The sequence below is a fragment of the Staurois parvus genome, unplaced genomic scaffold (assembly GCF_062004578.1).
Source record: "Staurois parvus isolate SC_StPar_1 unplaced genomic scaffold, SC_StPar_1.0 ptg002447l, whole genome shotgun sequence".
Taxonomy (NCBI): Eukaryota; Metazoa; Chordata; class Amphibia; order Anura; family Ranidae; genus Staurois; species Staurois parvus.
In genome coordinates, this window is record NW_028320243.1 from 20,637 (window position 1) to 43,712 (window position 23,076).

At 54.3% G+C, this 23,076-nt stretch overlaps 1 protein-coding gene across 1 annotated transcript in view; it reads left to right on the plus strand.

The window, feature by feature from the left end:
• Positions 1-1,199: 1,199 nt before the first annotated feature.
• LOC149430866 (WW domain-binding protein 11-like) overlaps positions 1,200-23,076 on the plus strand; it is a 28,067-nt gene continuing 6,190 nt past the window's right edge. Inside the window, exons 1-8 of the mRNA XM_089665979.1 lie at positions 1,200-1,287; positions 3,572-3,684; positions 7,259-7,290; positions 8,238-8,331; positions 11,000-11,196; positions 13,016-13,149; positions 16,754-16,953; positions 22,873-23,067. Coding sequence (XP_089522105.1) covers positions 3,621-3,684; positions 7,259-7,290; positions 8,238-8,331; positions 11,000-11,196; positions 13,016-13,149; positions 16,754-16,953; positions 22,873-23,067 — 916 coding nt within the window. The 5' untranslated portion in view covers positions 1,200-1,287; positions 3,572-3,620. The remainder of the gene's footprint in view (positions 1,288-3,571; positions 3,685-7,258; positions 7,291-8,237; positions 8,332-10,999; positions 11,197-13,015; positions 13,150-16,753; positions 16,954-22,872; positions 23,068-23,076) is intronic.

Here is a 23,076-nt window from a genome sequence, read left to right on the forward strand (position 1 = left end):
TGGGGAGCATGAAATTGTCCAAAATAGTGCCTTAAGAGTTCCCTTCACTGGAACTAGGGGGCCAAGCCCAACCCCTGAAAAACAACCCCACACTATAATCCCCCCTTGCACAGCTTGCACTTGCACAATGCAGTCAGGCAAGTACCGTTCTCCTGGCAACCGCCAAACCCAGACATGTCCATCGGATTGCCAGACAGAGAAAAAAAAAAGGGGTTCATACATTAAAAAATAATTATTATATAGAATATCATAATAATAATAATTAATTGTAAATATATATATAAATGAAAGCCTATTTGGTTTATTTAATAAAGGATTACTTTTTCTAGTATCATCCATTTATATACTTTGATTAATAATATAAAGTAAAATCTCTAAAAAAAAAAGGGTTAATACGTTAAAAAATAATTATTGTATAAAATATAAAAATTAATTATAAATAAAAAATATATATAAATTAAAGGCTATTTGGTCTATTTATTAAAGGATTACTTTTTCTAGTATCATCCATCCATCATATTTTAATGTCTAAGTGATATTAAAATAAAATAAATAAAATCCCCGGACAAGATTTAATACTTAACAAATAATTATTGTAAAGATCTCAGAGAATATAAGAAAAATTAATTATACATTAAAGCCTTTTTCATCTTTTTATTGGAGGAATAATATTTCTAGTATCATCCATATATATTTTATTATACTATTTTAATATCTAAGTGATATTAAAATAATATGAATATAAATCCCCCAAACAAGGATTATTATATACAAAAATAATTATTATAAAGATCTCCCTCTCTATGGAGTGGTGGGGGATGGGGTTATAGTTCCGAATTATCGATAGACATACAAATCAATAACTTTGAATCGATCAATAAATAACTTGGCTGTAGGAGCTGCACTGCTGACCTCAGAGTTTCATACAAGAATCTCAACACTGCCAGTAATTGCAGTCAGCGGAATGAGAGCACCAATATGGTACCTGCTGACTTAGGTGTACAAAGATGGCCGGAGGGGTGTAGCGCTGTAGTAGAACGGCAGTGTCCGCTCACGCGGAGCCATTTTTCTGGAGTCCTCGGTGCGGCCAACATAGACTGACAACAAGATGGCCGCCGCTCAGCGACATCAGGGAACTCTACCTCTAGTGGCGGATCGCCATGGGAAAGGAAAGACCTTCTAACGCCGGAAGTGGATGTTTGGTGACCCGGAGGCGGAAGTGGATGTGTAGAGCGCAGGATTGATGGTGGAGAGAGCGGGGAAGACGAGGCAGAGGTAGCCGGAGAGGTGAGAGGACGCTGGAGGACTACAACTCCCAGCAGACACTATACAGTACACTGTGGTGGGGGGACTGCAACTCCCAGCAGACACTGTATACTGTACACTATGGGGGAGTACAACTCCCAGCAGGGACTGTATACTGTACACCATGGGGGGACTACAACTCCCAGCAGGCACTGCATACTGTACACTATGGGGGATTACAACTCCCAGCAGACACTGTATACTGTACACTATGGGGGGGGACTACAACTCCCAGCAGGCACTGCATACTGTACACTATGGGGGATTACAACTCCCAGCAGGCACTGCATACTGTACACTATGAGGGGACTACAACTCCCAGCAGACACTGTATACTGTACACTATGGGGGGACTACAACTCCCAGCAGGGACTGTATACTATGGGGGACTACAACTCCCAGCAGGAACTGCATACTGTACACTAAGGGGACTACAACTCCCAGCAGGCACTGTATATTGTACACTCTGGGGGACTACAACTCCCAGCATGCACTGCATACTGTACACTATGGGGGACTACAACTCCCAGCAGGCACTGTATACTGTACACTCTGGGGGACTACAACTCCCAGCAGGCACTGTATACTGTACACTCTGGGGGACTACAACTCCCAGCAGGCCCAGCATACTGTACACTATGGGGGGACTACAACTCCCAGCAGGCACTGTATACGTTACACTATGGGGGGACCACAACACCCAGCAGACATTGTATACAGTAAACTATGGGGGAGGTGGGAGGGATTTCAACTTCAAGGCACTCTACCCACCCCCTGACCTCCATTATAGGACGTACACGGAGCGCCCCCCTCACTGGATGGAGTGTTATGTGGGGCTCGGCTCCCAGTTGTGGTTCCTCCAAACCACTTGGGGGGCCACCAGTCAGTGACTCGGGCTGTTCATCCAGCGGGGGGGTAGTTCCAGCTCTGACAGGTTCTCTTTATCCTCTGTCTTCCCCATCACATCACTTGTTCAGGTTGGACATTGTTTTCCATAAAGTTTCATGAATTGACCGAACTGAGATTTGTTCATGAATCTGGATTTCCTTCTCCATTATGAGCCGGAGAGCGTGATGTCATCAGACCGCCTGACTGCCTCGGCCAATTGGAGCTGGGGCCACACACGCTAGCTGGGGCCACATACACTTCATACAGCACTGAAAGCCGATGCAGCACTCAGGGCTGATTTACACTTCTGCCCACCAAGCGCCTACCGCTTCACGTGCCTGGGTTTTCTATTTGTTTTAAAGGGGCTCATTATTACTCCAGCTCATTAGTACCGTCACTCAGCAGATCCCCAGCTCCTTGTTACCTTTGTTCAGCAGATCCCCCGCTCAGTAGTAACCCCCAGCTCTGCTGATCCCCCGCTCATTAATAACCCCCAGCTCTGCTGATCCCCCGCTCATTAATAACCCCCAGGTTTGCTGATCCCCCGCTCAGTAGTAATCCCAGCTCTGTTGATCCCCCTCTCAGTTTTAACCCCCAGCTCTGCTGATCCCCCGCTCATTAATAACCCCCAGCTTTGCTGATCCCCCACTCAGTAGTAATCCCAGCTCTGTTGATCCCTCGCTCAGTATTAACCCTCCACTCTGTTGATCCCCTACTCAATTTTAACCCCCAGCTCTTCTGATCCCCCACTCAGTAGTAACCCCCAGCTCTTCTGATCCCCCGTTCATTAGTAACCCCCATCTCTTCTGATCCCCCGTTCATTAGTAACCCCCATCTCTTCTGATCCCCCACTCATTAGTAACCCCCATCTCTTCTGATCCCCCGTTCATTAGTAACCCCCATCTCTTCTGATCCCCCACTCATTAGTAACCCCCATCTCTTCTGATCCCCCACTCATTAGTAACCCCCATCTCTTCTGATCCCCCGTTCATTAGTAACCCCCATCTCTTCTGATCCCCCGTTCATTAGTAACCCCCATCTCTTCTGATCCCCCGTTCATTAGTAACCCCCATCTCTTCTGATCCCCCGTTCATTAGTAACCCCCATCTCTTCTGATCCCCCGTTCATTAGTAACCCCCATCTCTTCTGATCCCCCACTCATTAGTAACCCCCATCTCTTCTGATCCCCCACTCATTAGTAACCCCCAGCTCTGGTGATCCCCCGCTCAGTAGTAACTCCCAGCTCTTCTGATCCCCCGCTCAGTAGTAACCCCCAGCTCTGTTGATCCTCCTGTGCGGGTGGGATGGAGGGGGGTCGTTAATGACAAAAAGTTTAGTTAATGGGTCCTCTTTAATGTCTTTTCTTTCCATATTTCAGGTTACCTTTTTTTCTCTTAGTGGGGAGGAGGACGTAGAACTTGGAAAACATGGGGCGGAGATCCACATCTTCCACCAAGAGTGGGAAGTTTATGAACCCCACCGACCAAGCCCGTGAGTATCGCCCAATCAGCCATCAGAGAGTGACACCAGGACAGTGACACTGAACGATGTCCGATCATACAGAGACCACATCAAAACCATCGACCTTTTCAGTCCACCAAAGAAAAAAACAAATCTGTTGGAAGATTGATTATCACCCCCACACAGTACAATCTTCTATAGATAGTCGTGACCCAAAATATTGCCCTCCCGCATTTCCGTCAGATAACGCACCGCTTCACCCAGAAAATCGCTGCCATGACAAATGTTTCATCATTCTCGTGTTTATTTCTTTGGTTTGTATCGATGACACACAAAAAGTGTAGAGAAAAAAAAAGCCAAATCTGACCCATTCCACCCAAAACCCCCAAAATGGACAAAATTATTGGCACCTTCTGCAAATTGTAAGAAATAATTGCATTCCAGGTTTGTGATTTTCCTGTAATTTGTCATTAAACTCCCCCGTATCCATGACCAGGTGCTGGCAATATAGAAATCCCACCGACAAACGGGGACAATGGTGACAAATGGCCTCCAACTTTCTGTTGTGTGTCTCTGTGTGTCACATGGAGCATGGAGGAGGAAGAGCAGCAAAGAATTGTCCGAGGATTGGAGAACAAAAATGGTGGAAAAGCATGGAGAATCTCAAGGTGACAAGTCCATCTCCAGAGATCTTCGTGTTCCTGTGTCCACTGTGCGCAGCATTGTCAGGAAGTGTACAGCCCATGGCACTGCAGCTGATCTCCCTGGATGTGGATGAAAGAGAAAAATTGATCAAAGATTGCAACAAAGAATTGTTGGAATGGCGGATAAAGAACCTCCATCAACTTCGAGACAAATCCAAGTTGACCTTCAGGCACCGGGTACAATGGTGTAACCTCGCACTATACGTCCCATCTGAATGAAAAGGGGTGCTTTGGTAGGAGACCCAGGAGGACCCCACTGCCGACACAGAGATATGGTGGGAGATCCAGGAGGACCCCACTGCTGACACAGAAATATGGTGGGAGACCCAGGAGGACCCCACTGCTGACACAGAAATATGGGAGGAGACCCAGGAGGACCCCACTGCTGACACAGAAATATGGGAGGAGACCCAGGAGGACCCCACTGCTGACACAGAAATATGGGAGGAGACCCAGGAGGACCCCACCGCTGACACAGAAATATGGGAGGAGACCCAGGAGGACCCCACCGCTGACACAGAAATATGGAGGGAGACCCAGGAGGACCCCGCTGCTGACACAGAAATATGGAGGGAGACCCAGGAGGACCCCGCTGCTGACACAGAAACTTGGGAGGAGATCCAGGAGAACCCCACTGCTGACACAGAAATATGGGAGGAGACCCAGGAGGATCCCGCCGCTGACACAGAAATATGGTGGGAGACCCAGGAGGGCCCCACCTGTGACACAGAAATATGGGAGGAGACCCAGGAGGACCCCACTGCTGACACAGAAATATGGTGGGAGACCCAGGAGGACCCCACTGCTGACACAGAAATATGGTAGGAGCCCCAGGAGGACCCCATTGCCGACACAGAAATATGGTAGGAGACCCAGGAGGACCCCACTACTGATACAGAAATATGGTGGGAGATCCAGGAGGACCCCACCGCTGACACAGAAATATGGTGGGAGACCCAGGAGGACCCCACTGCTGACACAGAAATATGGGAGGAGACCCAGGAGGACCCCACTGCTGACACAGAAATATGGTAGGAGACCCAGGAGGACCCCACTGCTGACACAGAAATATGGGGGAGACCAGGAGGACCCCACCGCTGACACAGATACATATTGGGAACCAGATTATAGTTTGCCAAAACTTACCTGAGGAAGCCAAAATCCTTCTGGGAGAATGTGCTGTGGGCAGACGGAACCAAATGGCAACCTTTTGGTAAAACCCATCATTCTACTGATTTCAGGAACAAAAATGAGGCCTTAAAAAAATCCAGTCCCTCCAGTCACACATGGTGGGGGGGGTCAAAGTCCCTCCAGTCACACATGGTGGGGGGTCACAGTCCCTCCAGTCACACATGGTGGGGGGTCACTGATGTTTGGGGTTGCTTTGCTGCTTCAGGCACTGTATGTCTTGACCGTGTGCATGGCATTATGAAATCTGAAGACGCCAAAGAATTCTGGGGTGCAATGTAGGGCCCGGTGTCAGAAAGTTGGGTTTCCAATGTCAGAGGTCATGGGTCTTACAGCAGGACAATGACCCAAATCACACGTCACAAAGTCCCCAGAAATGGTTTCGGACAAAGTGCTGGAGAGGACTGAAGTGGCCAGCGATGAGTCCAGATCTCCATCCCATAGAGCTCCTGTGGAGAGATCTCAGACCAGCCATTGGGAAAAGGAACCTTCCAATCTGAGAGACCCGGAGCAGTTGGGGAAAGGAAGCCTTCCAATCTGAGAGACCCGGAGCAGTTGGGGAAAGGAACCCTTCCAATCTTAGAGACCTGGAGTAGTTGGGGAAAGGAACCCTTCCAATCTGAGAGACCTGGAGTAGTTGGGGAAAGGAACCCTTCCAATCTGAGAGACCTGGAGCAGTTGGGGAAAGGAACCCTTCCAATCTGAGAGACCCGGAGCAGTTGGGAAAAGGAACCGGTCCAATCTGAGAGACCTGGAGCAGTTGGAGAAAGGAACACTTTCAGTCTGAGAGACCTGGAGCAGTTGGGGGAAAGGAACCCTTCCAATCTGAGAGACCTGGAGCAGTTGGGGAAAGGAACCCTTCCAATCTGAGAGACCCGGAGCAGTTGGGGAAAGGAACCCTTCCAATCTTAGAGACCTGGAGTAGTTGGGGAAAGGAACCCTTCCAATCTGAGAGACCTGGAGTAGTTGGGGAAAGGAACCCTTCCAATCTGAGAGACCTGGAGCAGTTGGGGAAAGGAACCCTTCCAATCTGAGAGACCCGGAGCAGTTGGGAAAAGGAACCGGTCCAATCTGAGAGACCTGGAGCAGTTGGAGAAAGGAACACTTTCAGTCTGAGAGACCTGGAGCAGTTGGGGGAAAGGAACCCTTCCAATCTGAGAGACCTGGGGCAGTTGGGGAAAGGAACCCTTCCAATCTGAGAGACCTGGGGCAGTTGGGGAAAGGAACCCTTCCAATCTGAGAAACCTGGAGCAGTTGGGGAAAGGAACCCTTCCTATCTGAGAGACCTGGAGCAGTTGGGGAAAGGAACCCTTCCAATCTGAGAAACCTGGAGCAGTTGGGGAAAGGAACCCTTCCAATCTGAGAGACCCGGAGCAGTTGGGGAAAGGAACCCTTCCAATCTGAGAGACCTGGAGCAGTTGGAGGAAGAAGAGCAATCTAAAATTCCAGTAGAAAGGGGGGAGAAACTCAATGATGGTTCCAGGAAGACATAGATTTCAGGCATTCTTTCCAAATATTTACCAAATATTACATTGAGGGTGCCAATAATTTTGTCCAGTCCGTTTTTGGGGTTTTTGCATGGAATGGGTCAAATTCGGCTTTTTGTTGGGGGAGATGGTGAGTTGGGGGGGATGGAGGAGTTGGGGGAGATCTGTCTGTGGTTTGTATGTTCGTCTTCATCTGTACTGATCGCTGTGTTCTGCTCTGTGCAGGGAAGGAGGCCAGGAAGAGGGAACTGAAGAAGGTGAGAGGGGTTCAGTCATGTTTATGTCTTTTGTTATTGCCGACCTCCCGTGTACTCCCCGCTGCCGACCTCCCGTGTACTCCCCGCTGCCGACCGCCCGTGTACTCCCCGCTGCCGACCGCCCGTGTACTCCCCGCTGCCGACCGCCCGTGTACTCCCCGCTGCCGACCGCCCGTGTACTCCCCGCTGCCGACCGCCCGTGTACTCCCCGCTGCCGACCGCCCGTGTACTCCCCGCTGCCGGCCGCCCGTGTACTCCCCGCTGCCGACCGCCCGTGTACTCCCCGCTGTTGACCGCCCGTGTACTCCCCGCTGTTGACCGCCCGTGTACTCCCCGCTGCCGACCTCCCGTGTACTCCCCGCTGCCGACCTCCCGTGTACTCCCCGCTGCCGACCTCCCGTGTACTCTACTTCAACCTCCTGGCACGACCAGTTCCACGCCAAATGACTACAGCTGCGGCCAATCCTGACACAGAGTCTCACAAGCGAACCCTGCCCACCGACCGTTCTCTCCAGCCGACTCTGGGTTGAGGGCGGGACTTGCGTTTCCAGGGTGCTTGCGACTGTTGCTGCAGTGTGTCGGGGAGACGCGTGGGATGTGTGGCCCCGGTCTGTGCTGAGGGAGAAGCGGGGATGAACAGATTTGGTACGGTCTGCACCCTTCTATATGTTGTGCCCGGGGCGTGCGTTCACACACACACTATGCCACTGCGCAGTAATGAAGCGGACGGCTGACAAATGCCCAGGAGCTAGGACACAACGGCTAGTCGCCATGGCAACCTGACGCCTGGGATTTGTAGGGCCCTGCCCTGGGGAGCTGTCCTGTAACCCAACCCGTCTTTATACAGCCAGCTGTCCTGATGAAGGTGCAGATCATGACTGGTTGCGGGGTCAGGGGAAGGTTTCTGTGTTCTGCCTTGTTGACCGTGTTTGTCAAATGTGTTCCAGAACAAGAAGCAGCGGATGATGGTGAGGGCGGCCGTGCTGAAGATGAAGGATCCCAAGCAGATCATCCGGGACATGGAGAAGCTGGATGAGATGGGTGAGCTGAGCCAACACACAAACATGTCTGCTGCACCCGGGATCCCGGAGCCCATGCAGAATCCATTTGTTGTGTCTCCTCACAACGATGACATTCCTTGTCTCTGAAATAGTCCGCCTCTTCCCACCTCCATGTCAGGAGAGCAGACAGCTCATTGTTAGTATTGAACGCAAACTCCCCCATCCATCCATCCGTGTCTTCATCCGTCCATGTCTTCAATCATTCTTCCATCCGTTTGTTTCCATCTATCCATTCATGCCTCCATCCATCTATCCATTTATGCCTCCATCCATCTATCCATTCATGCCTCCATCCATCTATCCATTCATGTCTCCATTCCTCTATCCATTCATTCCTCCATCCATTCATTCCTCCATCCATCTATCCATTCATGCCTCCATCCATCTATCCATTCATGTCTCCATCCATCTATCCATCCATGTCTCCATCCATCTATCCATTCATGTCTCCATCCATCTATCCATTCATGTCTCCATTACTCTATCCATTCATTCCTCCATCCATCTATCCATTCATGCCTCCATCCATCTATCCATTCATGCCTCCATCCATCTATCCATTCATGCCTCCATCCATCTATCCATTCATGCCTCCATCCATCTATCCATTCATGCCTCCATCCATCTATCCATTCATGCCTCCATCCATCTATCCATTCATGCCTCCTTCCATCTATCCATTCATGCCTCCTTCCATCTATCCATTCATGCCTCCTTCCATCTATCCATTCATGCCTCCATCCATCTATCCATTCATGCCTCCATCTATCCATTCATGCCTCCATCCATCTATCCATTCATGTCTCCATCCATCTATCCATCCATGTCTCCATCCATCTATCCATTCATGTCTCCATCCATCTATCCATCCATGTCTCCATCCATCTATCCATTCATGTCTCCATCCATCTATCCATTCATGTCTCCATCCATCTATCCATTCATGTCTCCATCCATCTATCCATTCATGTCTCCATCCATCTATCCATTCATGTCTCCATCCATCTATCCATCCATGTCTCCATCCATCTATCCATTCATGTCTCCATCCATCTATCCATTTATGCCTCCATCCATCTATCCATTCATGTCTCCATTACTCTATCCATTCATTCCTCCATCCATCTATCCATTCATGCCTCCATCCATCTATCCATTCATGCCTCCATCCATCTATCCATTCATGCCTCCATCCATCTATCCATTCATGCCTCCATCCATCTATCCATTCATGCCTCCATCCATCTATCCATTCATGCCTCCATCCATCTATCCATTCATGCCTCCATCCATCTATCCATTCATGCCTCCTTCCATCTATCCATTCATGCCTCCTTCCATCTATCCATTCATGCCTCCTTCCATCTATCCATTCATGCCTCCATCCATCTATCCATTCATGCCTCCATCTATCCATTCATGCCTCCATCCATCCATGTATTCATGCCTCCATCCATAGCTCCATTCATCGATCCATGTCTCCATCCATCCATGTCTCCATCCATCCATTCATGCCTCATCCTTCCATCCATTCAGGCATCCATCCATCCATAGCTCCATTCCTCAATCCATGTCTCCATCCATTCATCTATCAATCCATCCATGTCTCCATTCATTCATCCATATCTCCATCCATCCATATCTCCATTCTTCCATTCATGTCTCCATGCTCTATTTTGCTAGGAAATCGCCCCCCTAGCATTTCTTGAGTAAGGGCCAATGACTCGTAGCATTTACTTCTTGGAATTCGGCTGTCCTTAGCTCAGGTATGCAGGCAGGAGGGTGTGTTTAGCTGATAAAGCCCCGCCTCTTCTCCTGAAGACTTCTGGGATGACGACATCATTTGCCTAGACATGGAAACCAGAAAGTAACTGGAGAAATGTAAACAAAAAGTTCAAACCCAGTAAATCTAATACTTTCCTCTCTGATTACTAAGGCAAGCAGGGTGAGGATTGGTCCACGCCGATTAGGAGAGTGACGTCCTGCTGCAACACGACAATGACGTCCTGCTGCAACACGACAATGACGTCCTGCTGCAACACGACAATGACGTCCCCTGCAGGTCGCACCATCAGTGAACTCGGGGAGAGAGAATTGTCTGAATGAGGGAAATCACTTGATTCCTTCATCTGCATTACACAGCTCTGCAGTGACAACTTTTTACTTTTGCAGAATTCATAAGTCCCCCGGTGGCTGCAGAATTGTTTGTGTGGCACACAGGGGCCACCATTGGGAATCCTGGGGCCCCGCACAGCCTACCTGGCAGGGATCCCCAAGCTTTGGACATGGTGAAGCTGCTGTCCTTGTGGCGAGCCCTGAAGCGCGTAGTGGAGGAATGCCACCAGTCATATGAACTGGCAGTCGGGATTTTTCCACACTGAAGTCACGCCATTGACCAACAGCCCGGTGGTCACTGAGGAGTGACACCAATGTAAGGTGGAGCCGGCTCGGGCCCCAACTCCCGAGGGCAGGCGTTCCCACACCGAGCTGTGGATCCTGCACTGTGCCAGGCAAGGGGCCCCCTGCTGCCCTGAGGGGGCCTGGTATGGGAGTCCGGTGGCCATGGTGGTGTTTCTTCATTGCGTTGTAACTCTTGTGATGTCATAGTTGTGTGTAGAATGAAATCTATCAACTCGAACTTTCCGCAGAATTCAACCCAGTCCAGCAGCCGCAGCTCAATGAGAAAGTCCTGAAAGACAAGCGGAAGAAGCTGCGGGAGACCTTCGAGCGCATTCTGCGTCTTTACGAGAAGGAGAACCCCGAGACCTACAAAGAGCTGCGCAAGATCGAGCTGGAGTACGAACACAAGAGGTCCCAGCTCAGCCAATACTTCGATGCCGTGAAGGTGAGATCCAGCAAAACTCCAGCCAATCATCAACATGAAAACTGCAGATATAGGAGATGGTATGACCAGCGGTGTGTGTTGGTTCTGTGCTGCCCTAGGCAAGGCTAAAATATGCCCCCCCCCCATCTAAATTTGTCCTACCCCTTGCTGTATAAGATCCACCCCTTCAGGACAGGAGGGGGGCAGCGTGATAGGGGGTCAGCATGACAGAGGGAAGCGGGACAGGAGGGGGGCAGCATGATGGGGGGGGGGGACAGGAGGGGGGCAGCATGATGGGGGGGGACAGGAGGGGGAAGCAGGACAGGAGGGGGGGCAGCATGATGGGGGGGTCAACATGACAAGGGGAAGCGGGATAGGAGGGGGCAGCATGATGGGGTGGGGGGCAGGAGGGGGGTGGGTCAACATGGCGGGGATGCGGCACAGGAGGGGGGGCAGCATGATGGGGGGGGACAGGAGGGGGGCAGCATGATGGGGGGGGACAGGAGGAGGCGGGTCAACATGACGGGGAAGCTGGACAGGAGGGGGTAGCATGATGGGGGGGGGGGCAGGAGGGGGAAGCGGGACAGGAGGGGGGCAGCATGATGGGGGGGGGGGGACAGGAGGGGGAAGCGGGACAAGAGGGGGGCAGCATGATGGGGGGGGTCAACATGACAAGGGGAAGTGGGACAGGAGGGGGCAGCATGATGGGGGGGACAGGAGGGAGGCGGGTCAACATGACAGGGAAGCGGGACAGGAGGGGGGCAGCATGATGGGGGGTCAATATGACAAGGGGAAGCAGGACAGGAGGGGGGCAGCATGATGGGCGGGGGGGCAGGACAGGAGGGGGGCAGCATGATGGGCGGGGGGACAGGAGGGGGAAGCGAGACAGGAGGGGGTCACCATGATGGGGGGGGCAAAATGACGGGGAAGCTTAACATGAGGGGGGGCAGCATGATTGGGGGGGGGGGTCAACATGACAAGGGGAAGTGGGGCAGCATGATGGGGGGGCAGGAGGGGGAAGCGGAACAGGAGCGGGGCAGCATGATTGGGGGGGGTCAACATGACAAGGGGAAGTGGGACTGGAGTGGGGCAGCATGATGGGGGGGTGGCAGTAGGGGCAGTGGGATAGGAGGGGGCAGTGGGAAGGGGGGGTGGGGCACAGTGTGATTGGGTGCGGGGGGGGGGGTAGGGGTAGTGTGACAGGAGGGGGGAAGCACCAGTCCTCCCTCCAAGCTCTTACCTGTCCAGCAGTGGCTCCTCCAGATGGTGTCCACCTCGCACAGCCCATAGCACACTGACAGTGGGGCTCGGCCCTCGGGGATCCACCCACTACTCCGCCCTCCTCTGCAGCTGGTCCCCTGGGTCGCTCCTACTTGTGTGTCGGCTTGGCATGGCTGTATACCGCCCACACCCCCTGACATCTTCCCCCAGCTGACACCCACGATGTCCCTTCTGCCAGGGGGTGTCGCCGCCCCCATAGACAGCGGTTTTATTACAGGTAACTGGCCAAAGAGGAGAAGCCAGGAGCTCCGGGGGACCCCAGAAGAGGAGGATTGGGGATGCTTTCCACAAAACCATGGCACAGAACAGGTTAGTATGACCTAATGAGGGCGCTCTGGTCCAGTCACACGGACACCCCCGGGCGTGATGCACAGTACTAAGAGGGTGACAACATTTTCTAAACCTGGCAGCTATGTGGACGTCACCCATGGCCCTGTCTCTTGCCTTCTCATCCATCTCCAGTGATCTCCACCCTGAGCTCTGTCATGGACCTGCTCATGATGTTGGCTAGCTGCCCTGCACTGCCCGGATGGTAATGTGATTTCTGTTATCTGTGCAGAACGCTCAGCATGTGGAGGTGGAGAGCATTCCGCTGCCGGACCTTCCTCACGCTCCTTCTAACATTCTCATTCAAGACATTCCTCTGCCCGGGACTCAGCCACCCTCCATTCTTAAGAAGACCTCCGCTTATGGGTAAGATGAGCCTCTATAATACACACGCCGTCCCCATGTTATCCCTTCTCTGCCGAACTGAAAATGGTCCTGAAGCCTGAAAAAGAGAAGTTTGGGATTAGAAAACAATCATGCTTGCCTAGATGGCTGCAGCACCGGTCCCATCTGCAGTGCCCCCCAACCCCCGCCGCCATGAAGACCTGAACGATCAAGGATGGCTGGTGGCTCAGCTCTCCGTCTTCAGCCTCTGCCCCTCCAGTGCTCACTGGAGCACTTGCCTGGGGAGGGGGCGGGAGCAGCTGGTTCGGGCTCTCAGCGGATTGCCAAGGGGCTGAGCCACCTGCCAGTCCAGGCTTTTCAGGGGATCCTGACCATATGGTCGGGATCCTTTTAACCACTTCCCATCCGCTCATGTATATAAAGGGCCGGAGGGTGGCAGTGCAGGGTCGGGTGGACGTTTATAAATGGCCTCCCCACCCTTTGCTTGTGCACGCTCCCTGGGAGCGCAGCATCGCGATCCGTTGCCCGCCGTGTCTTTCAGACACAGTGGGATACTGATCGTCAGACGGGACCTCTGTGCGAGGTCCCGATCATGTGATCGCTGATTGGCCAATCAGTGATCACATACAGAGTAGTAAGCAAGATGTCACTTTTGACATCATTGCTTACTATGTGTGAAATCTGTGAATGATCACAGAGATCACATGGTACAGGGCCATTCACAACAGCCTTGTACCATGTGACAAGCTGTGACCAATCACAGCTCTTACAGTATTTCTCAATGGCTGCAAGAATGCAGCCAGAGAGAAGGAGAAATGATTGTACAGCCTTTATGGGTGTAAAAGCAATCAGTGTAAAAAAAAAAAGAAAAATCTTCATCACCCCACAAGTAGTACAGTGTCATAAACTAATTTGGGTTATTTTTTTTTTTACTAAAAAGATAACTGGATACATTTTGGGCAAGATTTATGATAAAATGTTATTTATTTGCAAAATTTTCTAAGACAAACACTTTTTTTCAAAATTTTTGGACTTTTTCATTTATATAGCAAAAAAAAATAAAAATCCCAGCGGTGAATAAATACCACCAAAATAAAGCTTTATCTGTCTCAAAAAATGCAAAAAAATTCATATGGTTACAGTGTTGCATGACCGCGCAATTGTCATTCAAAGTGTGATAGCGCTGACAGCTGAAAATTGGCCTGGGCAGGAAGGGGGGGGGAAAGTGTCCGGACTGGAAGGGGGTGAAAGTGTCCGGACTGGAAGGGGGTGAAAGTGTCCGGACTGGAAGGGGGTGAAAGTGTCCGGACTGGAAGGGGGGAAAGTGTCCGGACTGGAAGGGGGGGGAAGTGTCCGGACTGGAAGGGGGTGAAAGTGTCAGGACTGGAAGGGGGGGAAAGTGTCCGGACTGGAAGGGGGTGAAAGTGTCCGGACTGGAAGGGGGGAAAGTGTCCGGACTGGAAGGGGGGGGAAGTGTCCGGACTGGAAGGGGGTGAAAGTGTCAGGACTGGAAGGGGGGGAAAATGTCAGGACTGGAATTGGGTGAAAGTGTCCGGACTGGAAGGGGGGAAAGTGTCCGGACTGGAAGGGGGGAAAGTGTCCGGACTGGAAGGGGGGGAAAGTGTCCGGACTGGAAGGGGGGGAAAGTGTCCGGACTGGAAGGGGGGGAAAGTGTCCGGACTGGAAGGGGGGGAAAGTGTCCGGACTGGAAGGGGGGAAAGTGTCCGGACTGGAAGGGGGGGGAAGTGTCCGGACTGGAAGGGGGTGAAAGTGTCAGGACTGGAAGGGGGGGAAAGTGTCCGGACTGGAAGGGGGGGAAAGTGTCCGGACTGGAAGGGGGTGAAAGTGTCAGGACTGGAAGGGGGGGAAAATGTCCGGACTGGAAGGGGGGGAAAGTGTCCGGACTGGAAGGGGGTGAAAGTGTCAGGACTGGAAGGGGGGGAAAGTGTCTGGACTGGAAGGGGGGGAAAGTGTCCGGACTGGAAGGGGGGGAAAATGTCCGGACTGGAAGGGGGGGAAAGTGTCCGGACTGGAAGGGGGGGAAAGTGTCCGGACTGGAAGGGGGGGAAAGTGTCCGGACTGGAAGGGGGGGAAAGTGTCCGGACTGGAAGGGGGGGAAAGTGTCCGGACTGGAAGGGGGGAAAGTGTCCGGACTGGAAGGGGCTGAAAGATGCAAATTGGCCTGGACAGGAAGGGGGGGGAAGTGTCCGGACTGGAAGGGGGGGGGGGGGGAAGTGTCCGGACTGGAAGGGGGGGGAGTGTCCGGACTTGAAGTGGTTAAAGCCTGGACTGGGTCTGTGAAGTCAGCCAACAGTGGGCTCTAGCCAGCTGCTGGCTGAAAACGGGGTACAAGGGTGCAGAAGGAACTGCAGAACGATCCATTATAGTAGGGCCAAGGCTATGGCTATACTTCTCCTTTTAAGGTTTTATTTTACCTTAATGCATTGTATGTGCTACTGGATCTCCCCCTCCCCCCCCCCCCCTTACACTTACCTGAGCCTGATATAGATCCAGTGCTGTGCCCAGGAGCCGCATCTTTCTCCTCACAGGGCAGATTGATGGCAGCGAGAGTTATTGGCTCCCACTGCTGTCTGTGAGGTGGGGGCAGAGCTGAGCCGCACTCCCTGTATATAGACACAGACAGGGTGGCTCAGGATCGAGCCTGCACGAGTGCCCCCATAGAAAGCGGTTTTCTTTGGGGGGAACTCACCAAAGAGGAGAAGCCAGGAGAGCCAGGGGACCCCAGAAGAGGAGGATCGGGGATGCTTTGCACAAAACCATTGCACAGAGTAGGTAAGTATGACATGCTTTGAGGGCGCTCTGGTCCGGTCACGATTGGCTCCCAGAACCGGCTTCAGTTGGACAGCTGACTGTATACCCCATAGTAAGCCTATGGGTGATATCACCGCATAGGCTTTGCAGCCGTCACTCCTCTTCATTGAAGCCCGCTGCTGGAGAGATCATGTGACTAGAGGAGCGGAGCGCCCTCAACAGGTATAGACATCTTCCCTTTTGCAGGGTAGTTAGAATGGGCATAGAATGGGGGTTGTGGCAGGTTTATGTATAGTTAGGATTTGATTGGACTTCCACTTTATGTTAGAGATGAGGACAAAAGGTGAAATTCTGTACTCCAGCAAAGAAGAATTCAGGCAGCTTGTAGTGAAGCTCTATGTACAAACATTAAGTAAAAAAAAAACACATTCCTGGCATCCCCTTAGATATGCATACTTCTCCCTGCTGGCCACTGGGTGGTGTATATCTTAGCGGTGCAATCTGCTGATCAGCTGCTTGATTACAATCTATCAGACCTGCTTCTGGAACAAATTGCACAGCTAATGTCTGCAACAGCCAGCAGGGAGAAACATGCATGTCTAAAGGGATGCCAGGGTTATGTTCTTTCATAAAACTGTTAGAGCATGGCTTCTTCCGGGGGAAACCTGGAGCATGCGTATGACAGTACCAACACAGAAAATGGGATTAGCTGGCATAGTGTTGCCCCTGTGGATAAGGAAGCAGAGGAAGATGACAGGATAAACCAGGTACTTGCTATCTAAAAATATAGTAATAAAGGAAACAGGTGTGCTTTCGAAGATCATAGACGAATCTTTAAATTTTTTTTTTCCAGACCTCAGGGGCGTGGAGTATCTGTGACCTATCCCCCGGGGCACGGTGTTCCTCGCTTACCACCCGGCAAGAAACCGCCCGGGCCGCCCTCAGGTCCACCCCCACCCCAGGTTCTACAGATGTACGGCCGGAAAGTCGGCTTTGCTTTGGACAACATTATGAGGAAGAAGGATGACGACGTGAGATACAGCCCTGATAGAGGTGAGGGTGTCGTGTTCTGCTTGAGAGGAAATCGTGCGTCGCAAGAGCGCCACCGTACCTGCTCCGCTATTGGCAGCTAGGGATGTCAATCATCGGGTCCGCCGGCACCCAGTGATCGTCTGGGAAAGCTGACAGACGATCATACATGATTTTGTATCACTGTGTAGGGACACGTGTGTGCCGCACTACCTGTGCTGCCATTGGCGGCTACAGCTGTCGATCACTGGGTCTAGCCGGGTGGGACGGCAGGTAGGTTAGGTCAGGGGAAGGGTGGGACGGCAGGTAGGTCAGATCAGGGGAAGGGTGGGAGGGCAGGTAGGTAGGTCAGGTCAGGGGAAGGGTGGGAGGGCAGGTAGGTAGGTCAGGTCAGGGGAAGGGTGGGAGGGCAGGTAGGTAGGTCAGGTCAGGGAAAGGGTGGGATGGCGGTTAGGTCAGGGGAAGGGTGGGATGATGGGTAGGTCAGGGGAAGGGTTGGATGGCAGGTAGGTTAGGTCGGTGGAAGAGTGGGATGGCGGTTAGGTCAGGGGAAGGGTGGGATGGCGGTTAGGTCAGGGGAAGGGTGGGAAGGCGGTTAGGTTAGGTCAGGGGAAGGGTAGGATGTAGGTTCGGTCAGGGGAAGGGTGGGATGGCGGTTAGGTCAGGGGAAGGGTGGGATGGCGGTTAGGTCAGGGGAAGGGTTGGATGGCAGGTAGGTTAGGTCGGTGGAAGAGTGGGACGGTGGTTAGGTCAGTGGAAGGGTGGGATGGCGGTTAGGTTAGGTCAGGGGAAGGGTAGGATGTAGGTTAGGTCAGGGGAAGGGTGGGATGGCGGTTAGGTCAGGGGAAGGGTGGGATGGCGGTTAGGTCAGGGGAAGGGTGGGATGGCGGTTAGGTCAGGGGAAGGGTGGGAAGGCGGTTAGGTTAGGTCTGGGGAAGGGTGGGATGGCGGTTAGGTCAGGGGACAGGTGGGACAGCGGTTAGGTCAGGGGAAGGGTGGGATGGTGGTTAGGTCAGGTCAGGGGAAGGGTGGGACGGTGGTTAGGTCAGGGGAAGGGTGGGACGGTGGTTAGGTCAGGGAAGGGTGGGACGGCGGTTAGGTCAGGGGAAGGGTGGGATGGCGGTTAGGTCAGGTCAGGGGAAGGGTGGGACAGCGGTTAGGTCAGGGGAAGGGTGGGACGGTGGTTAGGTCAGGGGAAGGGTGGGATGGCGGTTAGGTCCGGGGAAGGGTGGGACGGTGGTTAGGTCAGGGGAAGGGTAGGATGGCGGTTAGGTTAGGTCAGGGGAAGGGTGGGACGGTGGTTAGGTCAGGGAAAGGGTGGGATGGCGGTTAGGTCAGGGGAAGGGTGGGATGGCGGTTAGGTCAGGGGTAGGGTGGGATGGTGGGTAGGTTAGGTCAGGGGAAGGGTGGGATGGTGGGTAGGTTAGGTCAGGGGAAGGGTGGGATGGTGGTTAGGTCAGGGGAAGGGTGGGATGATGGGTAGGTCAGGGGAAGGGTGGGATGGCGGGTAGGTTAGGTCAGGGAAAGGGTGGGATGGCGGGTAGGTTAGGTCAGGGGAAAGGTGGGATGGCGGTTAGGTCAGGTCAGGGGAAGGGTGGGATGGTGGTTAGGTCAGGTCAGGGGAAGGGTGGGATGGTGGTTAGGTCAGGTCAGGGGTAGGGTGGGATGGCGGGTAGGTTAGGTCAGGGGAAGGGTGGGATGGTGGGTAGGTTAGGTCAGGGGAAGGGTGAGATGATGGGTAGGTCAGGGGAAGGGTGGGATGGCGGGTAGGTTAGGTCAGGGAAAGGGTGGGATGGCGGGTAGGTTAGGTCAGGGGAAAGGTGGGATGGCGGTTAGGTCAGGTCAGGGGAAGGGTGGGATGGCGGTCAGGTCAGGGGAAGGGTGGGATGGCGGTTAGGTCAGGTCAGGGGAAGGGTGGGATGGTGGTTAGGTCAGGTCAGGGGAAGGGTGGGATGGTGGTTAGGTAGGTCAGGGGAAGGGTGGGATGGTGGTTAGGTCAGGGGAAGGGTGGGATGGTGGTTAGGTCAGGGGAAGGGTGGGATGGCGGTTAGGTCAGGGGAAGGGTGGGATGGCGGGTAGGTCAGGTCAGGGAAAGGGTGGGATGGCGGTTAGGTCAGGGGAAGGGTGGGATGGCGGTTAGGTCAGGGGTAGGGTGGGATGGCGGGTAGGTTAGGTCAGGGGAAGGGTGGGATGGTGGGTAGGTTAGGTCAGGGGAAGGGTGGGATGGCGGGTAGGTTAGGTCAGGGGAAGGGTGGGATGGTGGTTAGGTCAGGGGAAGGGTGGGATGATGGGTAGGTCAGGGGAAGGGTGGGATGGCGGGTAGGTTAGGTCAGGGAAAGGGTGGGATGGCGGGTAGGTTAGGTCAGGGGAAAGGTGGGATGGCGGTTAGGTCAGGTCAGGGGAAGGGTGGGATGGTGGTTAGGTCAGGTCAGGGGAAGGGTGGGATGGTGGTTAGGTCAGGTCAGGGGTAGGGTGGGATGGTGGTTAGGTCAGGTCAGGGGAAGGGTGGGAAGGTGGTTAGGTCAGGTCAGGGGAAGGGTGGGATGGTGGTTAGGTCAGGGGAAGGGTGGGATGGTGGTTAGGTCAGGGGAAGGGTGGGATGGTGGTTAGGTCAGGTCAGGGGAAGGGTGGGATGGTGAATAGGTTAGGTCAGGGGAAGGGTGGGATGGTGGTTAGGTCAGGTCAGGGGAAGGGTGGGATGGTGAATAGGTTAGGTCAGGGGAAGGGTGGGATGGCGGTTAGGTCAGGGGAAGGGTGGGACGGCGGTTAGGTCAGGGGAAGGGTGGGATGGCGGTTAGGTCAGGAGAAGGGTGGGATGGCGGTTAGGTCAGGGGAAGGGTGGGATGGCGGTTAGGTCAGGGGAAGGGTGGGATGGCGGTTAGGTCAGGTCAGGGGAAGGGTGGGATGGTGAATAGGTCAGGTCAGGGGAAGGGTGGGATGGCGGTTAGGTCAGGGGAAGGGTGGGATGGTGAATAGGTTAGGTCAGGGGAAGGGTGGGACGGCGGTTAGGTCAGGGGAAGGGTGGGATGGCGGTTAGGTCAGGGGAAGGGTGGGATGGCGGTTAGGTCAGGGGAAGGGTGGGATGGTGGTTAGGTCAGGGGAAGGGTGGGATGGCGGTTAGGTCAGGGGAAGGGTGGGACGGTGGTTAGGTCAGGGGAAGGGTGGGACGGCGGTTAGGTCAGGGGAAGGGTGGGACGGCGGTTAGGTCAGGGGAAGGGTGGGACGGCGGTTAGGTCAGGGGAAGGGTGGGACGGCGGTTAGGTCAGGTCAGGGGAAGGGTGGGACGGTGGTTAGGTCAGGGGAAGGGTGGGATGGTGGTTAGGTCAGGTCAGGGGAAAGGTGGGATGGTGGTTAGGTCAGGTCAGGGGAAAGGTGGGACGGTGGTTAGGTCAGGTCAGGGGAAGGGTGGGACGGTGGTTAGGTCAGGTCAGGGGAAAGGTGGGACGGTGGTTAGGTCAGGTCAGGGGAAGGGTGGGATGGTGGTTAGGTCAGGTCAGGGGAAAGGTGGGACGGCGGTTAGGTCAGGGGAAGGGTGGGACGGCGGTTAGGTCAGGGGAAGGGTGGGACGGCGGTTAGGTCAGGGGAAGGGTGGGATGGAGGTTAGGTCAGGGGAAGGGTGGGATGGTGGTTAGGTCAGGGGAAGGGTGGGATGGTGGTTAGGTCAGGGGAAGGGTGGGATGGTGGTTAGGTCAGGGGAAGGGTGGGATGGTGGTTAGGTCAGGGGAAGGGTGGGATGGAGGTTAGGTCAGGGGAAGGGTGAGATGATGGGTAGGTCAGGGGAAGGGTGGGATGGCGGGTAGGTTAGGTCAGGGAAAGGGTGGGATGGCGGGTAGGTTAGGTCAGGGAAAGGGTGGGATGGCGGGTAGGTTAGGTCAGGGGAAAGGTGGGATGGCGGTTAGGTCAGGTCAGGGGAAGGGTGGGATGGCGGTCAGGTCAGGGGAAGGGTGGGATGGCGGTTAGGTCAGGTCAGGGGAAGGGTGGGATGGTGGTTAGGTCAGGTCAGGGGAAGGGTGGGATGGTGGTTAGGTAGGTCAGGGGAAGGGTGGGATGGTGGTTAGGTCAGGGGAAGGGTGGGATGGTGGTTAGGTCAGGGGAAGGGTGGGATGGCGGTTAGGTCAGGGGAAGGGTGGGATGGCGGTTAGGTCAGGGGAAGGGTGGGATGGCGGTTAGGTCAGGTCAGGGAAAGGGTGGGATGGCGGTTAGGTCAGGGGAAGGGTGGGATGGCGGTTAGGTCAGGGGTAGGGTGGGATGGCGGATAGGTTAGGTCAGGGGAAGGGTGGGATGGTGGGTAGGTTAGGTCAGGGGAAGGGTGGGATGGCGGGTAGGTTAGGTCAGGGGAAGGGTGGGATGGTGGTTAGGTCAGGGGAAGGGTGGGATGATGGGTAGGTCAGGGGAAGGGTGGGATGGCGGGTAGGTTAGGTCAGGGAAAGGGTGGGATGGCGGGTAGGTTAGGTCAGGGGAAAGGTGGGATGGCGGTTAGGTCAGGTCAGGGGAAGGGTGGGATGGTGGTTAGGTCAGGTCAGGGGAAGGGTGGGATGGTGGTTAGGTCAGGTCAGGGGAAGGGTGGGAAGGTGGTTAGGTCAGGTCAGGGGAAGGGTGGGATGGTGGTTAGGTCAGGGGAAGGGTGGGATGGTGGTTAGGTCAGGGGAAGGGTGGGATGGTGGTTAGGTCAGGTCAGGGGAAGGGTGGGATGGTGAATAGGTTAGGTCAGGGGAAGGGTGGGATGGTGGTTAGGTCAGGGGAAGGGTGGGACGGCGGTTAGGTCAGGGGAAGGGTGGGATGGCGGTTAGGTCAGGAGAAGGGTGGGATGGCGGTTAGGTCAGGGGAAGGGTGGGATGGCGGTTAGGTCAGGGGAAGGGTGGGATGGCGGTTAGGTCAGGTCAGGGGAAGGGTGGGATGGTGAATAGGTCAGGTCAGGGGAAGGGTGGGATGGCGGTTAGGTCAGGGGAAGGGTGGGATGGTGAATAGGTTAGGTCAGGGGAAGGGTGGGACGGCGGTTAGGTCAGGGGAAGGGTGGGATGGCGGTTAGGTCAGGGGAAGGGTGGGATGGCGGTTAGGTCAGGGGAAGGGTGGGATGGTGGTTAGGTCAGGGGAAGGGTGGGATGGCGGTTAGGTCAGGGGAAGGGTGGGACGGTGGTTAGGTCAGGGGAAGGGTGGGACGGCGGTTAGGTCAGGGGAAGGGTGGGACGGCGGTTAGGTCAGGGGAAGGGTGGGACGGCGGTTAGGTCAGGGGAAGGGTGGGACGGCGGTTAGGTCAGGTCAGGGGAAGGGTGGGACGGTGGTTAGGTCAGGGGAAGGGTGGGATGGTGGTTAGGTCAGGTCAGGGGAAAGGTGGGATGGTGGTTAGGTCAGGTCAGGGGAAAGGTGGGACGGTGGTTAGGTCAGGTCAGGGGAAGGGTGGGACGGTGGTTAGGTCAGGTCAGGGGAAAGGTGGGACGGTGGTTAGGTCAGGTCAGGGGAAAGGTGGGACGGTGGTTAGGTCAGGTCAGGGGAAGGGTGGGATGGTGGTTAGGTCAGGTCAGGGGAAGGGTGGGACGGCGGTTAGGTCAGGGGAAGGGTGGGACGGCGGTTAGGTCAGGGGAAGGGTGGGATGGAGGTTAGGTCAGGGGAAGGGTGGGATGGTGGTTAGGTCAGGGGAAGGGTGGGATGGTGGTTAGGTCAGGGGAAGGGTGGGATGGTGGTTAGGTCAGGGGAAGGGTGGGATGGAGGTTAGGTCAGGGGAAGGGTGGGATGGAGGTTAGGTCAGGGGAAGGGTGGGATGGAGGTTAGGTCAGGGGAAGGGTGGGATGGTGGTTAGGTCAGGTCAGGGGAAGGGGGCAAAAAGCATAGGTGCATGTTGTTTTAAAATGCCTGAACTGGTAATCTGTTTGTCTGAGAGTAGATCCATGTTTGTCTCAAGCGTATCTAAATTCCGCCATTCTTCATCTTCTGTGTTCCCTGCAGGTGACAGAGGTCGCCATGACGCCTCCAGTTCCAGCGAGGACGAGGGCTACCCCAACGAGATGGAGCAAGATAAGGAGGAGGAGGGGAGCAGCGACGAGGACAGCGACAGCATTCAGTCGGATGTCCGGGACAGTGACGAAGGGGAGTACGCACAGCGGGACGAGGACAAAAAAGGCGGCGGTGAAAAGAAAGGAGGTGAGGGGA